The sequence below is a fragment of the Denticeps clupeoides genome, chromosome 1, assembly GCF_900700375.1.
Source record: "Denticeps clupeoides chromosome 1, fDenClu1.1, whole genome shotgun sequence".
In the NCBI taxonomy this organism is placed as follows: domain Eukaryota; kingdom Metazoa; phylum Chordata; class Actinopteri; order Clupeiformes; family Denticipitidae; genus Denticeps; species Denticeps clupeoides.
In genome coordinates, this window is record NC_041707.1 from 11200926 (window position 1) to 11227786 (window position 26861).

A 26861-nucleotide genomic window follows, 5' to 3' on the forward strand; every position below is an offset into this window, starting at 1 on the left:
TTCATTTATTGTGTCAAATATTTTGCATTGTAGTCCAGCGTTCTCACAGCTCTCACAGCAGACTGGGCAGCGCTGCCAGCACTTTGGTCCCTCCCCACTTCAGGAAGCTGGGGGCTAATTGGCTCAGGCACCCAGAGACCCCTGACATATCTCAGGGAGAACACCTGAAGGAGACCTGACATGCTAATTTCATACATACCTTCAGCACCCGAAGTACGAGGGCCTCAGACATCCCCCACATCGCTCAGTTGGGGTCCGGACTGAGTTTGGCCCTGGCTGGGCAGGTTTTGGTCTGAACGTGCCAGAGCCTCTCAACCTGGCCGACCACAGACCAGAAGGATGAATGGGCTCTTATAACACGAAAATAGGAAAGATGGTGGCTATTTGACCTTACAGCTAAAAGGCTTGTTTGAAATAAAAGTGGATCATCACTGGCAGACCACCCACTACCTGAAGTCCGCAAGGTAAATAGAGTCAACAAAAATATGAAGAAGACAACCAGACAAACACCTTCTGAAAACATAAACACGTCTGAGTATTTCTGAGGGTTATTTTTTTTTTGGGCTTAAGACCCTGATTTGGTGAGTGAAAGCTTTGGCTCTTGGACTGTAACCGTTTCACTGTTTGTGCAACGGTGTGGGGCCATGATTATTTTCACAACTGGCAAATTACTTTACGGTGCTAAAAGTCAATGTCATGGTCAGGTAGGAGTCTTTTAAATCAAGACAAACAGATTGGTTGCCGTGTGGAAAACATCTGATTAAAGAATTTAGCGATGCCTGCAATAACAACCGCATAGCGTTCCATTTAGATGTTGCAGAAGACGCAGTCTGGCAGTTGTTGCTGGGGATGGGTTAGGTCTCTGGGCGATTATCGCCCATCACTGGTATCACAATATCTTCAGCGATATTTGAGCAATTTGGAGAAAAATTGATTTTAGGGAAGCAGAACAGATTTTAGTATAAAATCCGACAACAAACTGTGGGAATAATTATCCTCACATGCATTCGTAGATATGAGCACAAACAAATTATGAGTATTAAGGTGAAGATGCTTTTATATCAACATTTTCCCAGCATACATGCCAACACAACTGTAGACGACCACTGAAACATTTCTAACCTTGCGCTGAACTTCACCGTCTGGCTACTGTTAATTAAATTGTAATGTGCAATTGAATCATAAATAAATGCATTATGGGCACAGACAGGAGAAAGTTTCTCACGCACTAATCAAATTTACAACCGTGGCCTGCACCCAAGCCATCGTATAAAGAAATTGCAGTTTTAAAACAAAGACTGGAATCAGAGAAAGTCCAGGGGAGTGTTGGAGCCGCAGGAGCAGAGCTGCCAACTTTTGCACCTGGCGTTGCAGGAAGCGGACAACTGAACCCTGATTCACGTCCACCGTGTCAGGCGAGCATGATGGCTTTTCATGGCACTGTTTGGGTTCGTAAGTAAAACAGACATCAGTGACCCGGGCCATACAGCCAGTCAGTCAAAAGACTGCCCACCTTTACAGCCTTTTACTGCACAGATTACAAAAGCTTAACAGCGAGTCCCATTCTTGGCCATTAAATGGGCGTCTTTAATTGAATGCACCATGCAAGGGGGCCAAATTATAAGCTCATTAATTGCATTAGCTCGTGAAATTGTGCTTTGGATTGCTTTTTAAACATGGCTAAACTGAAGACTGAATTCATCTCCACTCACCTAGTACATTATGACTTGATTGGTTCAAACCTGGCATTTTAACTGGCTGAGAAAAACCCTTGAAGAGACAATATTTCACAATATCATCACTATGATTTATCACTTCAAATATCATTCTGTCTAATTAAAGTTGATTCACATTGCCAAGTTCAGAGATGGAACTTTGCTTGTGGAGACAAGGCCTAAGTGCTTTGAATGCTTTGTAGAAACTTGCTTTGTAGCAAGTTTTAAATTATTTAAAAGGTAAATTGTGGTGCAATTACAATAATTTTCAGTGTATATCAGGAAAATACAATGCATCAGTGATACACTCTCTCTCCTTCATGTATTAATGCTTAATTAATGTTGGTATTGAAGACTTGTCAGGTCTGTTACAAATATACAAAGACTGAAGCTTTTCTAATCTTTATCCACAATGGGGAAAAGAACGAGTTTTCTCGACAGGAATGGGGTCATTATGATCTGCATAGAAGGAGAAATTCCTTAAATCTAATGAAATACTGAAATATACAAGCACCCAGTATGCAGAACACTCCAGACAACGCAGGAACAAGCAAAAAAAGAACAGTTAGAACATCCTGTCCTTTGTGTTTCCAGAAGCACAAGCAGTTTGAACCATTTAACGTCATGTGCACTGTTCAGCGTACAGTCACTCCAGGACTCGGCTGAAGAGCATGTTCTCCATAACATCATCCTCTCCAGCTGTCACTCCAGGGCTCGCTCTTCATATGAATGCCAGCTGACTTCTTGATGAACTGAACTCTGTGTGTGTGTGTGTGTGTGTGTGTGTGTGTGTGTGTGTGTGTGTCTTACACACTCCGTCTTTGTGAGTAAGGAACAAAGTGTATAGGCCTGTGTGAGTCAGTGTTGACGGAAAAAGAGGGGTGTGGTGGGGGGCAGGGGGGGCGGTCCCAGGATGTGTTCAAGGTTGGAATAGACTAAGCGTCCTTGTTTGCGGATTGAATCCCTCCTAAATGCTGATAGAGGGGGAAATAAACAACAAAAGAGAGATAAACTGGATATGACGCTGTCTGACTCACTGCAACCAGCACGCAGCTTTTGTCACAAGGCTTTTTTGCTTTTTAATTATTCCATTGTTCACCATTTGGTCAGCGAAGCCCAGAAAGGATCCAATGACTTTATTTAAGGGGTGAGAAGCTGGGGGTAAAAAGAAAGAAAAAAAAAACTACAGCGAGATCTTTTGACAAAGACATCTCAGATATGACCGATGATTATGTTAATAATAACAACAATAATAAAAATAACAATAACGGACACACTCAGCACCGCACTGGTAGTATGTTAACAGGATATAAAACCAAGGAGTCTAGCAGACGGGCCAGGGAGCGTGAAACCCAAAACCCATTTACTGGAGGGGGCAGTCGTCTCAGACACTCGCTCTCACAGCACAGTGTGTGTAGTCTCTGGGGTGCTGCTTTTTTCCTGCCATTTTTCTCTCTCTGTACTGTCCAAATATTACCACAGCATGACTCTGAACTACAAACATCACATTCCTATATATCTATGAGCAACTATTTGCAATTAAAAAGAATAAGTGAAGAATTAAACACATTGTATGATTGAGGCACAGCTCTTCCCATTTAAAAAAAAGGCCTTTTGTTTTTAGACAGCCACCAAATAGCTTTAAATGGCAGCCATCAATTAAGAGGTTACCAAAACAGACAGACTAATACAGTTTGTAAGTGTGCTGATGGAGAGGAAGTGGAGGTATGGCTGCAAGGCCTAATGATTAGCAGCATGGAAACAATCTTTCAGCTAAGCAAACATTTAAAACTCCACTCAGTGTGAGAGCGTGTCACGACGTGGATGTATGGATGTATATATGGACGTGTGTGTGTGTGTGTGTGTGTGTGTTGGAGAGGGGCTAAAGGGGGCTAGACACTGTACACGGGGAACACACACTGTGTATTTCACTGAGAAAGAAAGAAAGAAAAAAAAAAAAAAAAAAGGAGTGAGAATTGTTTGCAGGTCATCTGGGAAGAATTTATTATGTAATTTGGTTTATTACTGCTGCGGTCTTCTGCTAAGTAGCGCGCTCACAATTACGGTCCACTCCGGTGGACTACACCTGGCCTCTCCTAAGAATAATAAATTCAGGAGAAAGGAAGCTGGGGATTAATTCAGGGTTATCACCATCCTGGGCTGTTTAATGCTTACTTGCTTGGACCGCCGGGATATTTATGTCGGTGTAAAAATAAATAGTCAGTAGGGTGGCATTACAGGTTTTATGATAATAAATGGACAGTCGTTCCTGAGAGGGTATCTGAACGCTGTAAGACGAGACGAGTTAAAGATGTGCAGATAGTGCCACAGGCGATGAGGGACTCTGAGGTGAGCATTTGTTTTCCATTAAAGGAAGATGCAAATATCTGAAAAAGACCTTCAGAACGTCCATGCAAAGGATGTTGCTTAACAACCTCATATGCAAGTAATTATAAACTTTTTAGTTTTGCAGAATCAGACATATTTCTCATTAAACTAAAGAGTGAATTTATGAAGCCAGCGCCGGTGCAAGAGAATGGCCATTCTTCTACCACGCAGGAGGATTTTATTATAAAAATAGCTCTGGTTTGAATATCTGAGCCACCTTCAAAGCCATTGTAAAATATTATATAAAGGCACACCTGTGACTGACAATCAGCTGAAAGCCAGTATTAATACACCGAGATGCATGATCGGGTTGCAGAAGAACCGTTTAGATTGATTATAATTCCCCAATTAAACTATTCACTGCATATTTGTGTAACCACGCCGAGGGGTGATAAGTTTTGGTTTTGGAATATGGTTTAGCCCAGGGATAAAAAACAATTATTTTTTGTGTGTTTCACACTGGTTATGTGTTACATTTGCTGGCCTGTTGCCAGGCAGTTGCTGCCAAGCAATATTTGCTAGTGAATCAATTATCATTAATCAAATGTGCTGCATTCAATAAAAGGCTTTCACAACTGTTTTACAAAATAAGAAAACCACGAGAGAAGGCACTTGACACCATGATTAAAAAAATCTGTATATTTTATGCCACCGTAACTTTTTATCCTTACCCACCTCACAGGCCCAAAAATGTAACGTCCAGCTTTACATGAAACAGATTTAGAGAGCAATCTTACATGCTAGACATCCACTGTGGTCCCCTTGGAGCATGCTGTATTATATATGGTCTTGGACCTACAGAACAGAGTTACACATCCTCTGGGAGCAGTCAGTAAATTGCTTTAGGCTGTCTGGGCTTTTTAAGTTTGGCAAGTGGGCTCCACAATAGTTTTTAGTGCAGGGATTTATAATGCGCTGTGCCTCTTGCGCATCTGATTGGATGCCAAAGGCTTCTATAAATCTGCCCGGAACTGGCCACTGTCAGAAAATATGGGGAGTGCAGATGACATTTAACACAAATGCATTAAGCGAACAAGACGTAATGGTCCGCTTCCGGGTTTGAGGCAGGGAAAGGAGTTTCGTCCCTCGGCCTGCACGGCAGCTGCGGACCCTGCAGAACATGTGCAGGCCCAATTGAAAGGCAGCGCTTCAGAACTTAAAACGAGTTCCATTGATCTCTGGAATAAAATACTGCATGGAAATGGGAATGAAGACACGCAGGCCCACTCACAGTGGTCCAGCTCTGATACAGAACATGCATGTCTTTTAATAGATTAACTAGAATTACTACCATCCCCGTTGTGAGTAACAATAGATACATCAAGCAAAATAAGGAGCGTTGTGGTGCTGTAATGTAGCACTGCTGGCTTTGCCAAAAAACAGAGGCCAGCTTCTATCATTTTCAAGAACTGCACATATGGTACACAACAGGGGCATTACTGATCACAAATTTGTGCCCACCGTTGGATTAAAAAATACAAATAAAATCAATGCACAGCTTTTCTCAAAATAGAACATTCAAAACAAATGAATCTGCCTGAATTCCAATAGTCTATAGTCTGTGGAAACACATTAAATAGCCACAAAGTGTAATTATTACATTTACATTTACGTTTAAGGCATTTATCAGGTGCCCTTTTACAGAGCGACTTATAATCAGTAGTTACAGGGACAGTCCCCCTGGAGCAGCTTAGGGTTAAGTGTCTTGCTCGGGGACACAATTGTAGTATGTGGGATTTGAACCTGGGTCTTCTGGTTCATAGGTGAGTGTGTTACCCACTAGGCTATTACCACCCTATTACAGGTGAACTACTGTGTCAAGTCAACCACTGGTTGTTTAACAAGACTCGCTGTGTGTGTTTTACCGCTGGAAAGGATGCTGCTGTGATGAGAGCATTATATTTTGATGCTCTCATACCCACTACTTTGGACTTCCAGTTTACATTGTTACATTATACTTCAAAACCAGTTTGTACTTAGGATGATTCAGTCATAGTGCAGCTCTAAAAACAGTGCAAGTGTAGATGGCTGAAAAGTTCGAGATCAGTTTTGCCACCTTCAACAAAATGTGACATGCTCACAGACTTCATGACGGAAAACCAAAATCACATTATGTTACACATTAATCAAAAATCACCAAAATCACATTATTTCATTGGCTTTTATCATAGTGTATGACCTGCATTGGAGGTGGAAAGAGTGAAGGAAAGCTTTTAAAGAAAAATTTACATAGATAGCTACTTGTTCGTTTTCTAAAAATGAGAACGGCTTACAAAATAGGATGCTTAGGTTCAAATTACATTTTTATGTGCCAATTTGTCTGAAATTGGCGGGGGCAGGAAACGTCTGTCTTGACTGCCTCCATTCACCTGTCAATAGTTTAGTTCAGTGAGGCCACGGGTCCCAGGTTATGTGAGTACATCAGGAATGCAAGCTGACAAATGCTGATTCAGTCCAGAACCAGCCCCAGGAGAAACTCTTTTCTTACACTTTGGCCCCTGGCTGTAGGCACAGTAAAATTGCAGAGGAGTGGCGGGAGTCCCGGCAGCACTCCCAGAACAGACACAACCACTTGACCGCCTGATTTAGGAGGTCCAGACGCCCAGGGCTAAAGGTCAAAACAATGAATTTAAAGAGACACTTTTCCCCTCGTTGTGGATGAGGGCGGCGTAGTGCTGTGAGGTCAGAGGTTAAAACAGCACTGTGTGTCACAGGCTGCTATCTGACCCGCCACACATCCTTCTCCCACTGTGCAACAGAGGAAAAACAGCAGCAGCTATACAAGGCTCCAGTGGCAGATGCTGCTTCACACGTGATGTCTCCTCCAAATCGACAAGCCGAAAGGAGAGGAAGATGTTTGGCCACGGAAATAAACGTAATACTGACTGTAAATGGGCCAACAGTGAGTGAAATTAATCATTGATTTATATTAAAAACTGATACAAATACCCTCGACAGCCAGTAATGTATTTGTAAGACAAATGAACAATAACATGTTATCTTCTTATGTGTCTCTTAAAAGCATCACTTGTTGGAATACATATTTTTATCATAAAATATTATTGGAATTTACCGATCATTATATTTGGTTGGGACCTTGACAATATTTATAGTTTGGTGCAGTCAAGGTTTTAATTTCAAACAACTTGCCTCATGAGAATGACACAAGTGACTTATTTTAAGAAGAGTCTGAAATGAACTACTATGTTCATCCTATGGAGTTAAGTTTATACAAGTGCTTATTTATGTACTTTAAGCATTAGATTTGGTAGGGAACCAGCCGGCAACTTGTGGGAAACAATGCAGTAACGTGACTAAACAAGGGTGGCTGTGATTGTTCTGTTTCTGTTTAATAAGATCGACCCTAAACTGTTCTGCAGATGTGGCGAACGTCTGGAGCTTTTGTTTCATCTCGTCCATGCAGCAGCGGCGCTTTGTCGAGATGAAGATCTGTTCACCAGTTCCGATTCTAGGAGACTGCAGCTCCCCGGGCGCCGGCAGAGCGTGACCTTGTTGAGATGTCTCACCATGTTGATGAGCTGGGTGTGCACGATGTCCTCCACCAAAGCCGCCGTTTCGTGGAGGGGCCTGCGAGAGTCGCCCAGGGCGAACCTGGAAGAGGAAAAGAAAAAAGGGGAATAAAAAGAACTGATACAACAAAAACCTAGGAAAAAAAAAAAAAAAGTAGGGACATAAAAGCGCCACACACAGAGTGCTTTAATCAAGTCAAGCAGTGAGGTTAATTACAATCACACAACAGCATGACTGATACGGAGAACTTTTTCTTGTTTACTCCTTTAGTGTAATGGAAAGGAGTGGGGAATCCGTGTGTGTGTCCCTAAATGAAAGTGTTCCGAGCTACTGTGCAACTGGATTGGTTTTGGCAACGTGCGTGAGCGAAACATTTCCAGACGTCATTAAATCACTTTCTCAAGACTGTTCCCCAACAAAAGCAACACACCGGCCCGTCTATAACTCTTGTGTTTTTCACCCTTTCTGAGTATGGGATGGAAGATGGAAAGGAGGGGGGTGGGCTTTAAAATATATGTTTACAAATACTGGAGCCGCACGTTCGGTTTTTCCCACACTGGCGTTGGCAAATGTCCCCACGTTCACAGCGCCTAATATCGACACGGCGGTTTCATCCAACAGAAATGAAAAACCGCCAAGCGGCCACACACCCTCTTTTAAAGGCCGGGAAAGACGGCGACTGCTATGAGAAATGGCCATGGGAATCTTAATGTCTAATCTGCAAGTGGCTTAATAAAAAGAGGAGGGGAAGTGTGTGTGCGTGTGTTTCTCTTTAGTTTAGTTTAGTTAAAATCAGATTAATACACAAACAGGGATCTTTAGAAGTGACACATCAACTTATTCTTGCTCAACATGGATATGACTACACAGATCAGGGTGTGCAAAAAAAGTTTCCCCACACAAAAACAATATTGGACTCAAAACCCTTGAACTAATTTTGATTTTGACTGCAGTGTATTTAATTCATAAAATTTGTGTCATATGCTGAATGTCTTGGCAAATTCCTGCCCTTTATTCTCTTTTTTCATCTACAGGCACAGTCGTGCAGCCGGTGTAATTTTGGCACTGGCACAGTGAATGGCAGACCACCCCCGGGTCTCTGTATCAGGAAGCAATCCACCATGCAAAGGAAGGAGCAATGGGGGAAAAAAATAAAAAATACACCAAACAGATGGAGTGCCCAACACAAGGTCATAAAGTTCAAAGTACTTTGTAATGAAATATTTATTTATTAACTAATTCATTGATTACTTTATTCAGCTGAAGGTACACTCATCCTCATTTTTCTGTATATGAATACAATATAATCTGTCCAATCATTTAATATGATTGTTTTTTCACAAGTATTGCTCCACTGTAGTATTACTGCAACGCAATACAACATAATACAGAGTGGTGGCCTAGTGGGTAAGGAAGCGGCCCCGTAATCGGAAAGTGAAAGTGAAGTGGTTGTCATTGTGACACACAGCACAGCACATGGGGACACAACGAAATGTGTCCTCCGCTTTTAACCATCACCCTTGGTGAGCAGTGGGCAGCCATGACAGGTGCCCGGGGAGCAGTGTGTGGGGAGCAGTGTGTTGCTCAGTGGCACCTCAGTACCTTGGTGGCTCGAGATTCGAACCGGCAACCTTACGGGGCCGCTTCCTTAACCACCTTAACCAGTCACAACAATCACTTGACTTTATAAATGCCATTTTTAGAAACCAGTAATACGTTTACTGGCCTCTGAAGCATTTTGATGACTATGCATTTCATAGGAGTGTATTATGTATTAATGAATTAAATGTCTAGAAGACAATTTCAGCATAAAATTGAAACCTACATTTTTTTTATACGTGTGTATGAGAATTAAATTGTGCTTGTGTCGAAATGGGACAAGCTTCTGTGCTTCTCCAGGTGTTACAGTGGTTTGTTTCCATGGATGTTAGCAAAGACTTTCCAGATGCTATTAAATCCCTTTCTCAAAAAGATGATGGAAAGAAAAGTCGCTTTTCCAAAGACCTGTTTACAAATCCTGAAGCTGCACATTCAGTGATATTTATTGAGTGCTAAATAAGGTTCAAACCAAACCATGCCAGTTCGTTCTGATCGTGTGATAGGATTCTGTTAGAAGGCACAGACAAGGACATTTTACAAGCAGGAGATTAGCAGGGTGCCACCAAACACACCAGAAGAAAAACGAGATCAACATCTCTTAATTTTTTGCCTTCCTATTTTTCAGTAATTCTTCAGGATAAAAAACTGGACCAATCCTACAGAATCACCTACACTGGATGTCGGCATACATCTGGATATTGAGTCTCAACCATAACCCTGTCAATTAACTTTTATTACATCCCTGTTTCATTTCTTTTCTTCACATAAATACATTTTTAATCCAAATGACTTCCAGAGGAAAATCGGTAATTTGCTCCAGTTGCATAATTTATTCCACTTGTTTAGTCACAAAGCAGCTTCAGTTCATACCAGGAAACTATCGAGACAAAAGACCTACTACGAGTCTCCAGACTGGACAATGATCAATCGTTTGTCTTTCTGCAAAACAAGAAAATGTCTTTGTTGTCTCAAACAGCCATCCAAAATAAAGTGAAGTTTATGGGATTGGACAAACTTCTGTTTATGAGCAGAATCACAAGACTTTGATAAAAACACAAATAAGAAGTGTTGGAAGGCTATAAAGACCGCTTTGAAGATGTAAAATATGGAGTAATAAACAGTGCAAACAATAAAATGTAATTGTGAACATGCATCCCAAAACATGTGCTCTCTTCAGCTTTTCTCTGATTTCTGAGCTACCATGACACTGGTTTTACATACAGGAGTCGCCAGCATTGCAGAAGTGAAGAACATCACTGTGATTGGGCTTCTGGCATCCAGACTCTGTTTACCCAGAGCCTCAAACCCAGCCATGCAAGATACACACACAGCAGCAGCACAAATGCTATACTAAAATGAACAGTACAATTGAGATCTGGCTTCACATTCATACCATGCGGTGGACACTGCATGTTTATTTGCCTGCCAGCACTGGCTCGGGGGTCCTGAATCAGAAGCCTCTACTAGAATCCTCTAGGGCGCAGATCTGCTGTCCAGAGGTCACCCACATTAGGTATGGCAGGGATGCAGTAGCTCTCTTCGCATCGCCAGAAAACACGCAGTGTCATCGATTCTCTGACCACGTTCAGTGCACCTCTAAGTGTGGATGTTCGGTCACATCCGTAGCCGCAGGTGCAGGTGCTGCTGTATGCTTTTCCCTGCCCACACTGGACAGGGTGAGGTCGGGGGGGCCTCACACTGATTCTGACAGCGCCACGCTGGCCAGGTTGCCCATGGTTGGCGGAGATAGCCCTGCTGTTTTATGCAACACCTATTCAGAGTGCCAGGGCACCGTCCACTAGGTCACTGTATGACATGAAGTGGAGAGTGTTTGAGAAGTGGTGTGTCGGATGTCAGCTTGCGTCCTATCCGAGTCCTGTTTCACCACTGCTCTCCTTCTTACAGGGCAAGGCTTTTTCTACTATTAAGGTGCATTTGGCAGCAATTTCTGCATGCCACATACTGTAGGTTTGGGGGCGGCATCAGTGGGGTCTCATCCCCTTGAGTGGCGCTTTATGACGGGGGTCAAATGTCTGCGTCCGATCACCAGGCCAGTTGTGCCCCTATGGAGTTTGTCTGTGGCTTATGTGTGTTCCCCAGCTAGTTGGGCAAGCACTGACACCTTTACTAGGTTCTATCGCCTAGATGTGACTGCTCCTACGCTGGCACCTGCAGTCCTGGGTGTGCCTTCGTGAAGTACCTTAGGCCAGGGGTGTCAAAGTCAAATGGACACCCCTGGAACAAGCCAAGGGCTTGGACTGATCAATGTTCATTGAAAAAAAATTAAATGACCGCATATAGTCTAGTGATCCCCATTAAACAGTCTGAAAACCTAAAAATATATTACTCTATGATCAAATAAATAAATAAATAGTTTCTTATGGCTCTGTCAGTAAATTTTAATTTTCAACAGGGACAAAAGCTTCTGTAGCCTCTGTTCCATGTCCATTTCCTTGGCTTTGTCCGTGTGTTTTGTCTCATGATGCCGTCTCAGATTAAACTCTTTCATCACCGCCACACTTTCTCCACACAAAAGACACACAGGTTTTCCAGCTACCTCTGTGAACATGTACTCCGACTCCCACCGTGTTTTAAAAGTCCGGTTCTCAGTGTCCACCTTCCGTTTTGCTTTTTTTTTTAAGGGTAGGCTTTCTGAAAGTTGACTTTTGAAGTGATGCTAATGCCCGCTGATGAATAATGAAAGGAAGTGGCCTCCCGCTCGGAGCGCCACCGTTGAATTGTGGGAAATGTAGTGCGTTGGTGCGTGTAAAGTACCTGGATGCTGCTGGCGTGCAGTGACCTGCGGGCCAGTTCTAATAATAAATGTATATAATCCCGGGGGCCAGAAAAACCCCTCTCCTTGACTTTGACATGTGTGCCTTAGGCCCTTCCCGTTACTGGCCTAGCAATCGAGGCGCTTTCTATATCCCATAGTGAGATGTCGAGCGAATCGACCGGAAGAGAATGAAAGGTTATGGTTGTTACCCCGGTTCTCTGAGGGAGATGAGTAAGACACCTCACCAGAATGCCCCGTTTGCATTCGACGAGGAAGAGTGGTTTCTGGAATGAGGACCGAATGGGAGCAGGGGGGGCTTTATTAAAGGGAGGCGGCCCCCAAGCCTGAATGCGTGATTGAATAGCGAATTAGCCACACAAGGGTGTGTACCATAGTGAGATGTCTCACTTATCTCCCTCAGAGAACCGGGGGTTAACAACCATAACCTTTCATTTTGGTGGCATAATGGATAGCCTACAAATGATCAGTTTTAATGTTCCGGATGATCAGAAGTTAAGACCATGACCACCTACCACTGTGACTCAAGAGAAAGGAAATGAAAGGTTACATCAATTGCTAAATTATCGTATGAATTCTGTCATGTCACACTGAATTACTCCTCCTGACTCCTGATCCCTTTGACTGTAGCAAATGAGCAAATGTCTGGAGATTCCTACCAGAACAGCTGAATTTTTGGGGTTAAATCAGAATTAGTTTTTTTCATTCAGGTGTCTCCCAACCCTGGTCCTGGAGGAACATCAGCCAAAATGTCTTCACCCCCCCACCCCCCCATGATTTATGGTCATCAGGCCCAAATCAAATCAATTTACACAGAAAGAAAACAGAAAGTAGAATAAAATTCTCTTAATTTACCACAGCCCTTTTCATAAGAGAAACTATAGAAAGAAAAGGTTAATAAAGGCAAACAGCTACTTGGCTTGGTACTTACTGTATGGTGGAAGTAACTGGGATGCTCTAATGACGCTTAATTTTAAAAAGAAACCAGTACCCAAAGAGAATGGTCCGCGGGTTAACCAAAATGAAATTATGATTCAATTTATTGAGCAGACTTCCAGACACAGCCCTGTTGTTAAGATTACACAATGGAAGAATCAACTGCTTTAACAGATGGCATTTCATTTGTATATTTCCGAACGTTCATGAGTCTTTTTTTTTCCCTCGTAATTACAGTCTAAACCCTGAGATTAAATTGTTTCTGTGTGTGAAATATTAAAACAATCATTTGTTGGTTTGGGCCCGAGAGAGAGAACAGGTCCAGGCAATTCTGTGAGCGACTGAATTAATCCTAAAGGTAAGCAATGAAACTAGTGCATTGGGCAGTTTCACACCCAAAAAAAACTGCAAAAGAACAAAGGCTGTTTGTGCTGCGGGCATCTCGGCGAGTTAGCGTGAAAAACTGCAAGCTGCACTAGCCAGGTCTCCGCTGAGAGAGGGGCTGGTACGGATTTGGAGACAACGTGTCCCTGAACAGTCACGCAGTCTGGTCCTTTCACCTGCTCTCTCACGTCAAAGAAAGGAGAAGGTGATGCCAAAGAATTAGATTTGGGCAATTTCTAATGCCAGAGGAGATCTTCGTGCATTAAAACCAGGTGACGCCAAAACAGTGCTGCCAAAACAGCACCTCTGAAGGTGTCCTGTGGTATCTGGCACCAAGATGTTAGCAGCAGATCCTTTAAAACCTGAAAGTTGTGAGCTGGGGCATCCACGGATTGGACTTGTTTTTCCAGTACGTCCCACAGATGCGCTATCAGATAGAGATGTGGGAATTCTAGACGCTAAGTAAACACCTTGAACTCGGTCAGGTTCTTCAAAATAATTCCTGCAGAATACCAGTACAGCCATACAAGGCAATGCCACTGCAGTGTGGCAGTGGCAGGAAGTACAACAGCATTACCATGAATGGGTGTAGGTGTTCTGCAACAATCATTACTAACATCAACGTCAATGCAGGAGCTATAGATCCTTGACAGAAAACTGCCTCGAGAATCACAGTGCCTCTGATGGCTTGTCTTCTTCCCAAAGTGCATCAGAGCAGATGGATCCCCCAACTTCTTCCATGGAAAACACATCAGTTGCAAGAACTGATCATTACACACATACACACACAATACAAAATAGGAATTATCTTACAATTAGCAGCCTGACTGATCAAATAAAATTATTAAATAAACTCCTATAGGAAGAAGCGGAAGGTGGCTGACTACTGAACTAACCGGAAGAATCATATTTCCTGGTCCTAAACTGAGGGTTCAAAAAGAAATAAACATTGAGAACAGGGTTTAATACTCATCCAAGATTTTTCCACTTTGAAATGCATTTACAATGTGTGCCTCTGACTACTCATGCCATGGACTTTTTCTGGCTAAAAGGCGTTTATAGTGATAGGGTGGAGTTGGGTTAGGCTGGCCTGGGTCTATTTCAGGACTGTGGGGTGCTTGCCTGCAGAAGGCAAAACAGTCTTGAATTTTGATATAGGGATCTCAAAGCGAGCACTGAAATGTGAAAAAGGATTCAGAAATCCAGAAGCAAGTGAAGTGAATTTAAATGTACAGTCCCTGACTGACCAGGTAAAGTAATAATAAAGAAAAGAAAAAAAAAAAAGAACCTCCGCATTTGATTAACAATGCCGATATAATTTCTGTATGTAAAAAATGCAAGGATCCGTCTCCCGCTAAAGTATATAATTTCCTCAAACCTGTCTGTTTAAAAACCTGTAATGTCATTGGCAGAGACTGACTGTGAAAATAAACATGTGCAGCAGCCCCAGTCATAACTGAAGGCAAAGTTTGTTATTTTGCTCAATGCATTGGCAGGCAACACTGGGACCTTCAGCACTTCTTATGAACCGATTATTTGACTATGTCTGGTCCAAAGAAGCAGTTGCATGCAAAAACTGAAAATACTATGGTAACCAGATCCAGGAATATCAGCTCCGTATATACATGACTTGGCATTAGACTTAACATTCTAGAGGGCAAGTACAGTTGCTCTGGCTTGCCCATATCACTTACCTTAAATCCTTAGCAGTTTGACTTTATGGCCTCTAGGAGAAGGATGATCGTGCAAACTGTTTTAATTTGCATGTGCACTTGGCATCAAAACATCATGTGAAACTGATATCAGGTGTCTTATTACAAAAAATGTAAAGCAGGGGCATTTCCCCATTTTATTAACCATTGTGAAGGACGTTCATTTGCTACCCACAAGAAGGACTAGATGTGGCCTGGCCTGAGGACACAGTTCATACGTTACCAAACCAAGCACTAACAACTGCTTCGCGCGGGAAACTTTCATTTTCAATGAAAACTGCAGAGAAGCAGCTGGACCTGAGTGGTCCCCAACATGTGACCCCGACTCCACTTCTCCCGCAGCCCCAGAGAATTCATTTATAACAAACACATGTTGCCAGTGAGGTTGCTGCTGCTCTCGCTACCCTGAACAATGAAGTAGGTGATTATTGATGTGTGCTTCCCCCCTCCAGTCTAATCACATTAAAGGTTCATGTGTTTTCTGAAAGAGATAGAGACTATAGAAGAAAGCCTGGTATGTGTAAGGTTTTATCCTTCCCCATCGAGCCGAGCAAAATGTAGGTATAGGTGCGTGTGTCCAGCATTCACGTTTCTTTTGAGGGAGATGGACTGAACCGATAAGGCTTTAAAAAAAAAAAGATCTTCAGGACATCCTGACAAAGATACCATACCAATGAAGCAAACACCGTACTACATCAAAGCATGTTTGGATGAATTGGACATTTTTCGACTAACTGCCTTTAGTCCAATTCCTTAGCCATGTGTTGTAGTTCGGAAGACAACTAAGTAGAAAAATGAGAATCCAGGTCCGGTATACCTACTAATTTGGTAGTCCTCACACACCGGCTGTCTGAGAAGAAAGAAAATGCTGGACTCGGACCTCAGTTTAGATGAAAATAGTGATATGGCGAAACGGCAATTTGGTCCAAAGCCAGACAGCAGCCTGAGACAGCCGTGCTACAAGCTAAGAACACAATCATAAATGATGTTTTTATAAACAGAGATTTAAGTGGGAGGATCCTGATGATTGACAGCTCACACACTTGCACACACAACTTCCTCATTCTGGATTATTTGAAACACATGCCAGTCAATATGTCACATGCACAAATATCATTAAAGAGTCATGCTTATTGTTATATTTTATAGCTGATCTATTTATTTATGCAAATCCTGAGGATATCTTTGCCCTTCCAAAAAAGGTTCCCGCATGTTTTACACAGTCAGACCATCTGGGTATGGTTGGTTTGTGTGATGCTTGCGGCAAAAATAAAATAATAAAATGGCAGTGTTCAAACACATACATAGTTCTGCAAATTCCAAAACCATCCCATAAGCAGAGTTACACCAACACAAGACCACAGCAAATGGTAAAATTAGGGTGCAAGTCACACCCACAAGACCACTATGTCAAAAAGCGATACCACTAATAAGGTGACAGTTGTCCATTGGCTGCTCGGTGAGCCTAAATGACGTGTCAGGAGCCAAATCCGAGAAAAGGAATATCAGAGCATTTTACTGGTATCAGTCACAGCACAATAAAGATACCATAGCTTCAACAACAGGATATGGTTGGTACTGGTAATGTTGAAAATACGCACAAACAGCACTTAAAATCAACCACAGCTTCTGTTAGTAAAAAGCCTCCACCGCCCAGTTCTCTGGGACTTTGCAGGATTTTTTTTTCTTCCCCCCTCCTTGTTTTACTATATATTTTCCTGTTATGAATGTTGGTTTTCTAAAACTGTCCTTGTAAATGTGAGGAATGTGCTTAGGTAAATGAATCGGTGTTATAAATGAGAGGCCGGGTGCTTTTTAAAAGCACTTTCATGCTGAAGTGCCACTAGAGAGACAAAGGATCAGGAGCTCTAAACAACTCAGTCATTTGGGAGTTTAATGGGTGAATTAAAAATTACTGCCATGCAACCACACCCAGACTGAGACAAGGGGTACGTCGCCAGCTGCAGGGCATGGTGTACAGCGCTAATTCTGTACTTCTGCATTCGACACCCACTGGCACTTTCCGTGGGAAAATTATAATGGAGGCTTCCAGCCTCAAATACTTTATTATTTTATTGTATTCCATGTATGAGGACTGGTGACCAATGTTATTACGTTTGATGTGGCAGAAGTATTGACAGTCGTATCTGTATTGATTTTAAAGTTAATCTTTCTTTTCTTTCTGGTTATACTAATTAATGCATTTTTTATGGCATAAAACTAAAACATACGCATATGCAAGTGCACATGCATTCTTACAAACCAAAATGAACACACAAATCCTATGCAGACCGTTGAAAGGCTATTAATCCATGCAACCCACACTATTGACTTAAACAAAGGGCACTCAGATTTGCTCAGTTGGAGAGGAAGACTGCAGTCATTGCGCTCCTGCGATGGACGAATAAGGCATGCTTCCTACTGCACGGATGGTCTGTTTCTCTTGTCTACAGCAACTGGTCCCGAGTAAAGCCACATCCTGAGCCGCAAACACAAACACCTGCTCGCCGCCCCGCTCCGTGTGGGCAGGTCCACGGATCAGCGGGGTCATATCCTTTTTATTTGGCTACGGAATTTTACCTAACAAAAACGGAGGACAGAGAAGCAAAGTACATGGTGGGGTGCTGGTATCTGCTTGTAGGCTGAAGATAATAAAGGCATCCCTTATTTTACAAGCGCGTGCGCCTCTGCACCAGTACATAGACACACATTGGTTTTTTTGGTTTTTTTGATGAGGGCAGATTCTATGATAAACCACACTGATACGTACTTGCTCTAAAGCCTTTTTAACCAAGCTTAATAGTGTGTAAATATTATTTTGTCGTGGTGTGACCGATACAGTGCGGTTTTCTTAAAATACAATACACGAGTAAATGTCATAATCTTTTTAATAATTTTTTTTTTTTAATTAATTATACACCTTTTAAGGAGACAGAGAAACTAATATAAATCAAATTTATTTCAGAAAGTTGGAAAAACAGCACAAACACATATGCCTTCAAGCTTGCCATACAAATATTGCATAACAACCTCAGCTCCTTTCACAGCTATAAAGTAATTAAAGTGTAATTGAGGTAATTAATGCTGCTGCGTCACACAGAGCAAACCATGGGTGTTTTCCCCTCACAGTAATTACAATGGCAAACATACTGGCACTGCGATACGGGCACATCTCCTCTCAGACAGCCACCAGAGCCCAAGCAGCCAGTTCCTGTGTTTCCTCAGAGTGATTCCATATGCGAGAAGCCCTTGGCGACTTAGCCCTCATGATCCACCCCAATCAGAGGTCTGAGCACCATGGCTTCTGTCGGCCCCGCAGTAATGACTGAGAAATCCCATGGTAACATTACACTTCCCATCAGACGGCAAACTGAAGCGGATGACCTGAAAAACAACCATTGCAAATAATACAGAGCGCAGAGTGATAATGGGGGGATTTATCATCAATAGAAAGGGCTTTTGTGAAGCAAAACTGAGGACAAACCTGCCCAGCATGTATTTACATAATACATAAAATGATGTATGTTTAAACTCTAAGAATACAATGTGAAATGTAGAAGGGAAAAGTACCTTTACGACATGGAAGTGAGTTAGACGAAAAAAAGTGTGTCTAAATGCCCACCAGGATATCTAAAAATACTGGTGCACAGCTGTAAGACATTTATTCTCAAGTCCATAGCAACAATGTTTGGTTGCTTCCAATTTCTTAGACCACAAATAGTAAATGTACTCAGAATATGGCAAATGTAAATAGCAAATGCACACTTCAGCAGTTTTACCAGAACATGGACACAGACAGAAAAAAATAAAGACCAGAGGCGAATGGATGAACATTAATGTCCAGAAGATGTCCACATGAACTATATTTTCCAGTAAAGCGCATTTCTTGAACAGAGAAATACACAACTTTGATCTATAACCTTGTTTTTTTCCCCACTGCATAGTTCTTGATTGAGTAGCAGAACTATTTGGTCTCAGTCTTGGCAAAAAGCTGCAAAATAAATAAATAAATAAAAAGCCGTTCCACAATATTGTTAGATTATTTTACATTTTGTATATAATATTATATAATGCATCCAATTATGGGTAAACTTACAGAGCTCGGTGTTAACTGTTAAAAAAATGGTGTCCAGCCAACTTATTATATAATATGTTGATAAGGGCTGTGATTCCATTTAAAAAAAAAAAAAAAAAAAAACATTTTGTCATCCTAAGGGGCAAGGTTACCAGCTTTGTCCAGCCAAAGAACTCCACTGACCATCATGGCTTCTACACATGCAAAAACGCAGGACACGACTTCCTGTCTGCGCCAAATATTGTGTTTGGTGAATGGTGTTGATACCTCTCACTTGCATTTAAAGCTACAGAACCCGAAACGCAGCAGGTAAGGAAATGGAACCGTAATCAGAAGGTTGCTGATCCCAAGCTGCCAAGGTGCCACTGAGCAAAGCACTGCTCCCGGGGCCCCTTTCGTGGCTGCCCACTGGTCACCAAAGTGATGGGTGAAAAGCAGAGGAAACATTTCGTTGTGTGCACCGTGTGCTGTGTTGTGTTTCAAAATGACAATCACCTCACTTTTTTCACTTTAACTTTTCTAGGGGACCACTAAGAAAAAAAAACATTTTAGAGGCTTTTAAATAAAATGCTTCAAATTCAACTTAGTGGTTCTCTGAATAGTTCAGCCAGGCATATTTACATTTTTAAATATTCGACCTAAGGGCTGATTTATAATAATTAATTCAAAAACTCTGAACTGTTGTTATGCATTCATTTACTTATTGGGGTCCATATATATTACATTTAACCTATATATTGATATGTTAAAAATTTACAAATGAACACCAGTGATTAACACGTAAAATCTGACAGCCCTAACATTTAAATCAATGTCCTGCATCTTGTTAATGTTATTCACTTAGCAGTTTCAAATTTGTCCCTCCATAGTGTAGGACTAAAGGGATCGGGTGAGCTGTTGATGGTAGGCAGAGGGTCTGAGGGTAATGTGGCAGCTAAGTGGCCGATGGTATGAGTGGTAAAGAAAGACCAGACAAAACCGCAAGCCCCGAAGAGATAGCAAATCTAATAGCTCCACGAACCACCACCCTCCCCTTATCCCAGCACCCTCCAGGGCCCATTAACAGGAGGGGCCAATGTCTTTCGACTTTTACGATTATATCACTCTTTTCACCAGTCCAGGGTTTGGGCAGCACCTCTCAGGAGCAGCTTGTCATCATCCGAACATGAAACCAAATGTGGAGAAGGAGAGCTGAACACCACGAGTCAGGCATCATCTCTTCTACTGCCTCTTCAGACACACCAGAGGCCTACAGGTTTTTTTCTCCCCTTGGATTCAACTACAACAAGATACAGCAAATTTCATCTACGGTGTTGCTAAGCACAAAGAAAGGTTCCAATGATTGAAGCTACAGAGCTCAATCATTTCAAAACCATACTAAACCATGCTTCTGATGCTGGACATAAGAACATAACTATGGTAACATATTCTTATTCTTCAGCACATTTTAGTGAGAAAAAAACACCCAGAAAGAAACTAGTATGACACCCAAAATCTAACATTGACTCTTACTCCATCTTCAAAGTGAGTCCCTTAACTGGGATGTTTCTCGTGCAGGGGTGCTAATTACATCATGAAACCATATCATGCATATGCATATTCTGTACAAAAAATCTGTATGGGTGGTAGTAGCCTAGTGGGTAACACACTCGCCTATGAACCAGAAGACCTGGGTTCGAATCCCACTTACTACCATTGTGTCCCTGAGCAAGACACTTAACCCTAAATTGCTCCAGGGAAACTGTCCCTGTAACTACTGATTGAAAGTCGCTCTGGATAAGGGCGTCTGATAAATGCTGTAAATGTAAAAATGTAAATGATTTGTTCAGGGCAGATGTTTTTATGCTACCACAGAACTTCAGATATGATGCTGGATAAAACTGGATGCTAATTGTTTAATTAGCGGACGCTGATTTGCCACGGAAGGTTCTGTTTCTTCATGAAATTTTAAATGGATCTGCCTCATCCAATTAAAAAAAAAAAAAAAATTCACATGCAAACTATTTTCACCCCAATCAAGTTCCCGGAATCATACCATGGCGGGTAATCTGCCTGTTTAACCATTACTGCAGGATTGTGACGTTGATAACGTTAAGAGACCAGCATGATTCATCTGGGTCAGGCCAGGAGCTTGGTTGGTGTCTGGTGTGCTCATATCAAACACCTCATAATTATCAGCCAAACACAGCGTCACAACTACGTCAGCCTAGAAGCCCTGACACTGTGTACGGGGAGGTTCAACTAATGGCGGGGTCGAGTGTCTCACTCAGTCATGCTGACAATGAGCTCAGGTTTCAGGCCTTTTTTTAAAAGACATAACATAATTCCTGAACTTAAATCCCTTAAACACACCCTCCCTAATAAAAGCCTTTGAGAAGCCTGAAGGTGGTGATACCGCACTGATTTCTAAGAATCAAACGCAACCGCCATTTATTTGAGAGGAAACCTTTGTGTAGATTTCAGAACACAGAAATTGGAGAGCGCATTTCAAGAACTTGAAATAGGATTCCCGTTAAGGCGATTGTCTTTAGGTGACCTTGGTTCACCTACAGAAATAATACAATTCAGTATTATTCAGTAATAATACAATAATACAATTCAACAAGTAGCCAACATTTGACTTTTGGAAAACAGGCGTGTGACCTAGTGAATTGAGTGTTTAGAAAAAAAAAAAAAAAAGAAGTTTATTTGGCTCCCTTCATTATCTCAGGCAATCTGAAAATACACGACAAAGCTCATATTCTGACAGCAATTATTATTCTTAGCTTGCCAAATAGTCAATATAGTAGGGGAAGAAAAATGTGACATGAGTGGCACTTGTTTATTGCACTTGGATTGCATGTTGGTTCAGAGCACCATGCCACACTCTGCTTTTGGACTTGGTTTGTTTAATCATTACCACACACAGGCACAGTATGATGATGGGGGCAATTATTAATATCACTTCAAAAGTGATGTGACGGCGGGTACAACATTCTGTCGTCAAAATGTCTGGGTGGATTTAAGCTGATGTAAAAAAAAAAAAAAAAAAAAAAAAAAAAATTCATCTGATTTTCATTAAAAAAAAAAAAATCACCGCCATGTTTCCCTGTAGATTTTTAATGATGATGTTTTGAGATTTGGACTGCTGCAGCACACTACTTCAGTAAAATCTGTTTGCCAAAGGCCGTTAGAAATATTACTGTCTCTGAAGTAAGTAGTTTAATGAAAATCCAAAAAATTAGGTGGATTGAGACAAGAGCGTATTTATAAACATGGCAAATTAAAAGGAAATAGCAGACTTTATTAATAATAAATGCAATCATTCTGCCAAGTATTTATACATCAAGAACAACATAAAGGCACCTCTTGCAGTATATTTGGGGAAGAAAAAGGTGGGCAGAAAATGCATGAGGGCTTATTGGCACACAGTCCGCGAAACATATCAAAAAGCATATTGACGTTGTTCTGTTGCATCAAGTACTCGGTCTTCAGCTGATAGAGAATGTGCTGTATGCGTGCTCCACGCTATCAGTTCCAAAATAATCTGAAGAGCTTCCGGCACCCACGTGTGTGAAGTTCAGACTCCCGACAGGCTTCAGGCAACCGCTGTAGTAAATATGCTTCCACAAGCCAGCACTACAGCCTTGTAAAAACTTAAAAGGAGGGGATTTATATGATTGGTTTTATTGTGGATTGTAAAAAAAAAAAAAAAAAAAAGTAAAATTATAAATCAAATGATATATCATTTTTTGTCTGCCAACTCTCAAACTATCCCAGAGGTGTTACTGTCTGCTTCTTTCACCAAACGTCAGTATTAAAAACATTAAGGACTGGCCATCGGCCCCATGTCTAAGCAAAGGCTGCCAAATAAAGACGTATACTTTACACGACACATTTGCGTATGCGGAAGAAATAAAACTGATGTCTCTCTTTTATGAACCATTGCCTCCAATATAACACCTTCCATTCAGATGACAAATACTGTTTCAAATTATTTCTGTCAGATTTGGACTATTTTATCATGCAACTTCCTCACAATTTGCCTTGAAACATAACAATACAGAGAGTGTTTGCCTATTTTTTTAGTCATTTTATGTCTTCTGACTGGTCATCTTGAAAAACTTATTTTTCTAGAAAACATACAAAACCCACATAAAATGCTAGTAGTTATTTACAAAATGTGGAGCATGCTGAGACCTCCTAATTCTGTGGTAGACTGTAAATTCCAGACAGCCCGCACCAGTGCTTTAACCTGTAATGTATAAAAAGTAAAAAAAATGCTGCACAGTACACAGGTTAACCGACTGCAGGCATTGTTAATCTTTACATTTACAGCATTTATCAGACGCCCTTATCCAGAGCGACTTACAATCAGTAGTAACAGGGACAGTCAGGGACAGGGAAGTGTCTTGCTCAGGGACACAAGACACTGGGATTTGAACCTGGGTCTTCTGGCTCATAGGCGAGTGTGTTACCCACTAGGCTACTACCACCCCGTTGTAAAATGATCCAGACCAACCTGGAGTTCAGTAAAAGGCCAGTGGACTCTTAGACTTTTGAAGGTACAGTAGGGTTTGCCAAAGGAGTAAGACTCTATAGTTTAGTCAGTTTTCTTTTGTCAGAATAAATAACGCAAATGTATACATCTTATTCCTGGAAAATAGAAATTTCAGGCACAACATAATGCAATTACAGATATCCACATTATGCAATAAGAACAATAAACAAACAAACGATAACATTAATAATAATAATGAAAAATACAACATGCATAAACGATAGTTAATTGACTTTGGTATGACAAAAATGCACACAAGACCGTTAATATGAAGATGTTATCATATGGCAAATCACTTATTTACCACCCAAAGTTTTCAGATTTTACACAAACAGCTAAGGCAAAGCTGACAGGTATGAATTCACTCATTAATTAAACACTTTTACATATTTTCTTTATGTAAAAAATAACACATTTACACCCCCTTAAAATACTCTGACTAAAAAGCTCTGCATTCAAAATGTTGAAGGTGCTGAGAGTGAACATCAAACACAGTAAACAGCTTCTAACATCAGATCTCTTACTGTACCTGGTCGTTACGGCTGCCTGTATTTACAAGGCGCTATCCACTTTCATTAAGAGTGAACGTTTTTGGCATGGTGTGTTCAGAAGGGCTGCCAGAACCCCAGCTTCTGAAAAATGATGAGAGACCTGCCAAAACCTCCAAGTGCTCCCAGACCTAGCAGTAAGGAGAAAGGGAGACCTGAATTACACTGCAGCGTGCTCCCCCTGAACACTACCACATGTTAACACAGGCCTCTGCATCACATTAGACCAACCACCACCACCACCATAACGTGGCGCGTGGATCACTGTAATATATAGGCTTCCTACACCAGCCCAGATCACACATTCCATAATAATATTTCGTGACTGAATTTGTGATGGACCCCAATACGTGTTACTCTTCAGCTATGCTATAGCACCCCACCCCCATCCAGACATAAGTGTTCAATTATTTACAATTAATTCCATGACTAAAATGTGCAAACTTGGCAGAAAATATGTTTAAATGGTTAATTAAATATATAACACACACATATGTACTATACAACTTACACACACACCAATGACCTACCAAATAAAAAACTGACCACCACAGAAGCGCAACAAAGCCTTGTGAAAGTTGGAGATGTATCGTGAATATATTATAGATTTGGAAATGCGTTAACGTTGACCTGGACAGCTGTAATTGGCATGCGGTACGCTGCGCTTAACTTCAGGCATACATGCGCACCAACCTCTTAAACGACAGCAAAACAAACATGAAGACGAAGAGTCACGCCAACCTCCAGCTAGGGTTTGACACCCAATTGTCTGAAAACAGAAAAAAAAGGTTCTGTCATAATAAACACCTTGGAGAAACTCCAGTGTCGACAGATCCCGAGCAGCCAGAGCTCTAGACAGCACCTGACCTCAGACTAGTCATCCGCCGTTCAAATGGTCGCCAATAAACATGTCTACATATTTGTAAGATAAAGCTGTCACTTAAAAGGGAGATGTACTGAGACTAGTTTCACTTTCCTTATAATTGGGGCTGAGGGGTGGGAGCGCATCAGGGTGAAAATAAATAGGAAAGTAAGGGGGTATCAATTTGCAACTCTGAGTGGGTCATTAGTGTGTGTGGCTTCTGTACCGTCCCACTTTTTATGACACTTGAAAGAGAGGATTTAATCTGAAAAGAAAAGGAGAAGAAAAAACTGAAGCAGGAGCCCGAGTTGCATCATCTGGTCATCTGGTCACGGCATGACCTTGGTGAAAACATTTTGGAAGGGATGCGTGAAAATATATTATATTATATATATATATAAAAAAAAAAAAAAAAAAAAAAAAAAAAAAAAACATGACGGGTGTTTAAATAATGATAGAAACAAAAAGCGAAATGGCTTTTTTTTTTTTTTTTTTTTTAAGAATTACGACTAAGCAGTCAAGTTGTCTGGCTAATGTAACACATAAAATACAACACACATGTTTAAATTTTAAACATCAGAGAGAACTGTACAATTACTTGCACCAGCACAAACAAAATATTATGGGCCATGCTAAGACAGACACTCAAAAGGCCAAAACATCAGCATATCAAAATTATTGGGACGGTTTGCATTTATTCAAATAAACATGGAAATACAGAGGAAGAGCTGAAATGATTATTACCGAGCCTCAAATATTATGGAAGGATAAATAGCGTTAAATATGATTATGTAAACAGGATGAGGTCTACAATACTAGAATAACAATACTAATAATCTTTTTAATATAAGAAAAAAAAAAGGCGTTTCTTCGACATGAAAATAATCATGTTTCTGGGCTACATTGAGGACTGCAGGATGTGCGAGGAACCCGCGTTCGTAGAACCGCTGCCTCCAAAATCCGATTTCACAGTCCTGATTTAATATCCCACGCTGACAGCACGCTGGAGCGTTCCCGTGTCTCTAAGCCGTCTCAGCCAAGATTTAATCAGGGTAAATGACAGGCCATCCGAACTCTCCTGCTGCTGCTGCTGCTGCTAAATGCACCATAGATGGGCAATTTCACGAAAAGCGACTCCAGTCGAGATACGTTCAGTCCAACCCTTCCTTACAATACAGACATAAGCTTCATTCACCAAATTTGACACTAATGGCAATTGACAGAAATAAAAAGCAGCTCATGCACTTGTTAGTACTCAGATTCTAATTTTAAAAAGGCTCAGTACATTTTCAAATTCATATATTAACAATTAAATGAAGGTGGAGACCATGACTGACTCTGTGCACCTGAGAAATTCTAAACCAATTGCGCTCATAGGGGTTCCTCTGGCAAGAAGATGGAGCGCAGCTGGAAACCAAGCGGAGGAATGCCAGGGCGAAGTGTTAAACCCAATACGCTGTGCCAAAAGGTCTGGAATTTCAAAGGTCTGAAAATGTTGATACCCGTTCGCAGGTTGCATACGAACTTTCGGTCTTGCTGCTACTCTTACGATTATGTAAAGCTGATATATTTTGCAGAAAGCTGAACACATTAGTCAACACATGACCTTCCAGTTTGATTACATGTGGCTTCTTTTAGGAGTCACATATGTGATCCAGTTAGAAAAGTATTATCTAAAATCAATTACATTATTATTTAGAGTGTTGTTAAGCACAAGTTTGCATAGGCTTCCATAAAATTCAAATTTTCAGAGCCTCTAAGTACCACTGCCATAGAT

General features: G+C 41.3%; 1 protein-coding gene across 2 annotated transcripts in view; it reads right to left on the reverse strand.

Moving 5' to 3' along the window:
* Nucleotides 1–26861, reverse strand: part of supt3h (SPT3 homolog, SAGA and STAGA complex component) — a 74475-nt gene that overhangs the window by 28885 nt on the left and 18729 nt on the right. The window contains exons 3-4 of one of the 2 annotated variants that reach the window (XM_028999015.1): nt 24916–24991; nt 7631–7715 (exon numbers count right to left, since the gene is read on the reverse strand). In XM_028999015.1, coding sequence (XP_028854848.1) covers nt 7631–7715; nt 24916–24941 — 111 coding nt within the window. In that variant the 5' untranslated portion in view covers nt 24942–24991. The remainder of the gene's footprint in view (nt 1–7630; nt 7716–24915; nt 24992–26861) is intronic. The other variant, XM_028999006.1, reaches the window with a different exon arrangement.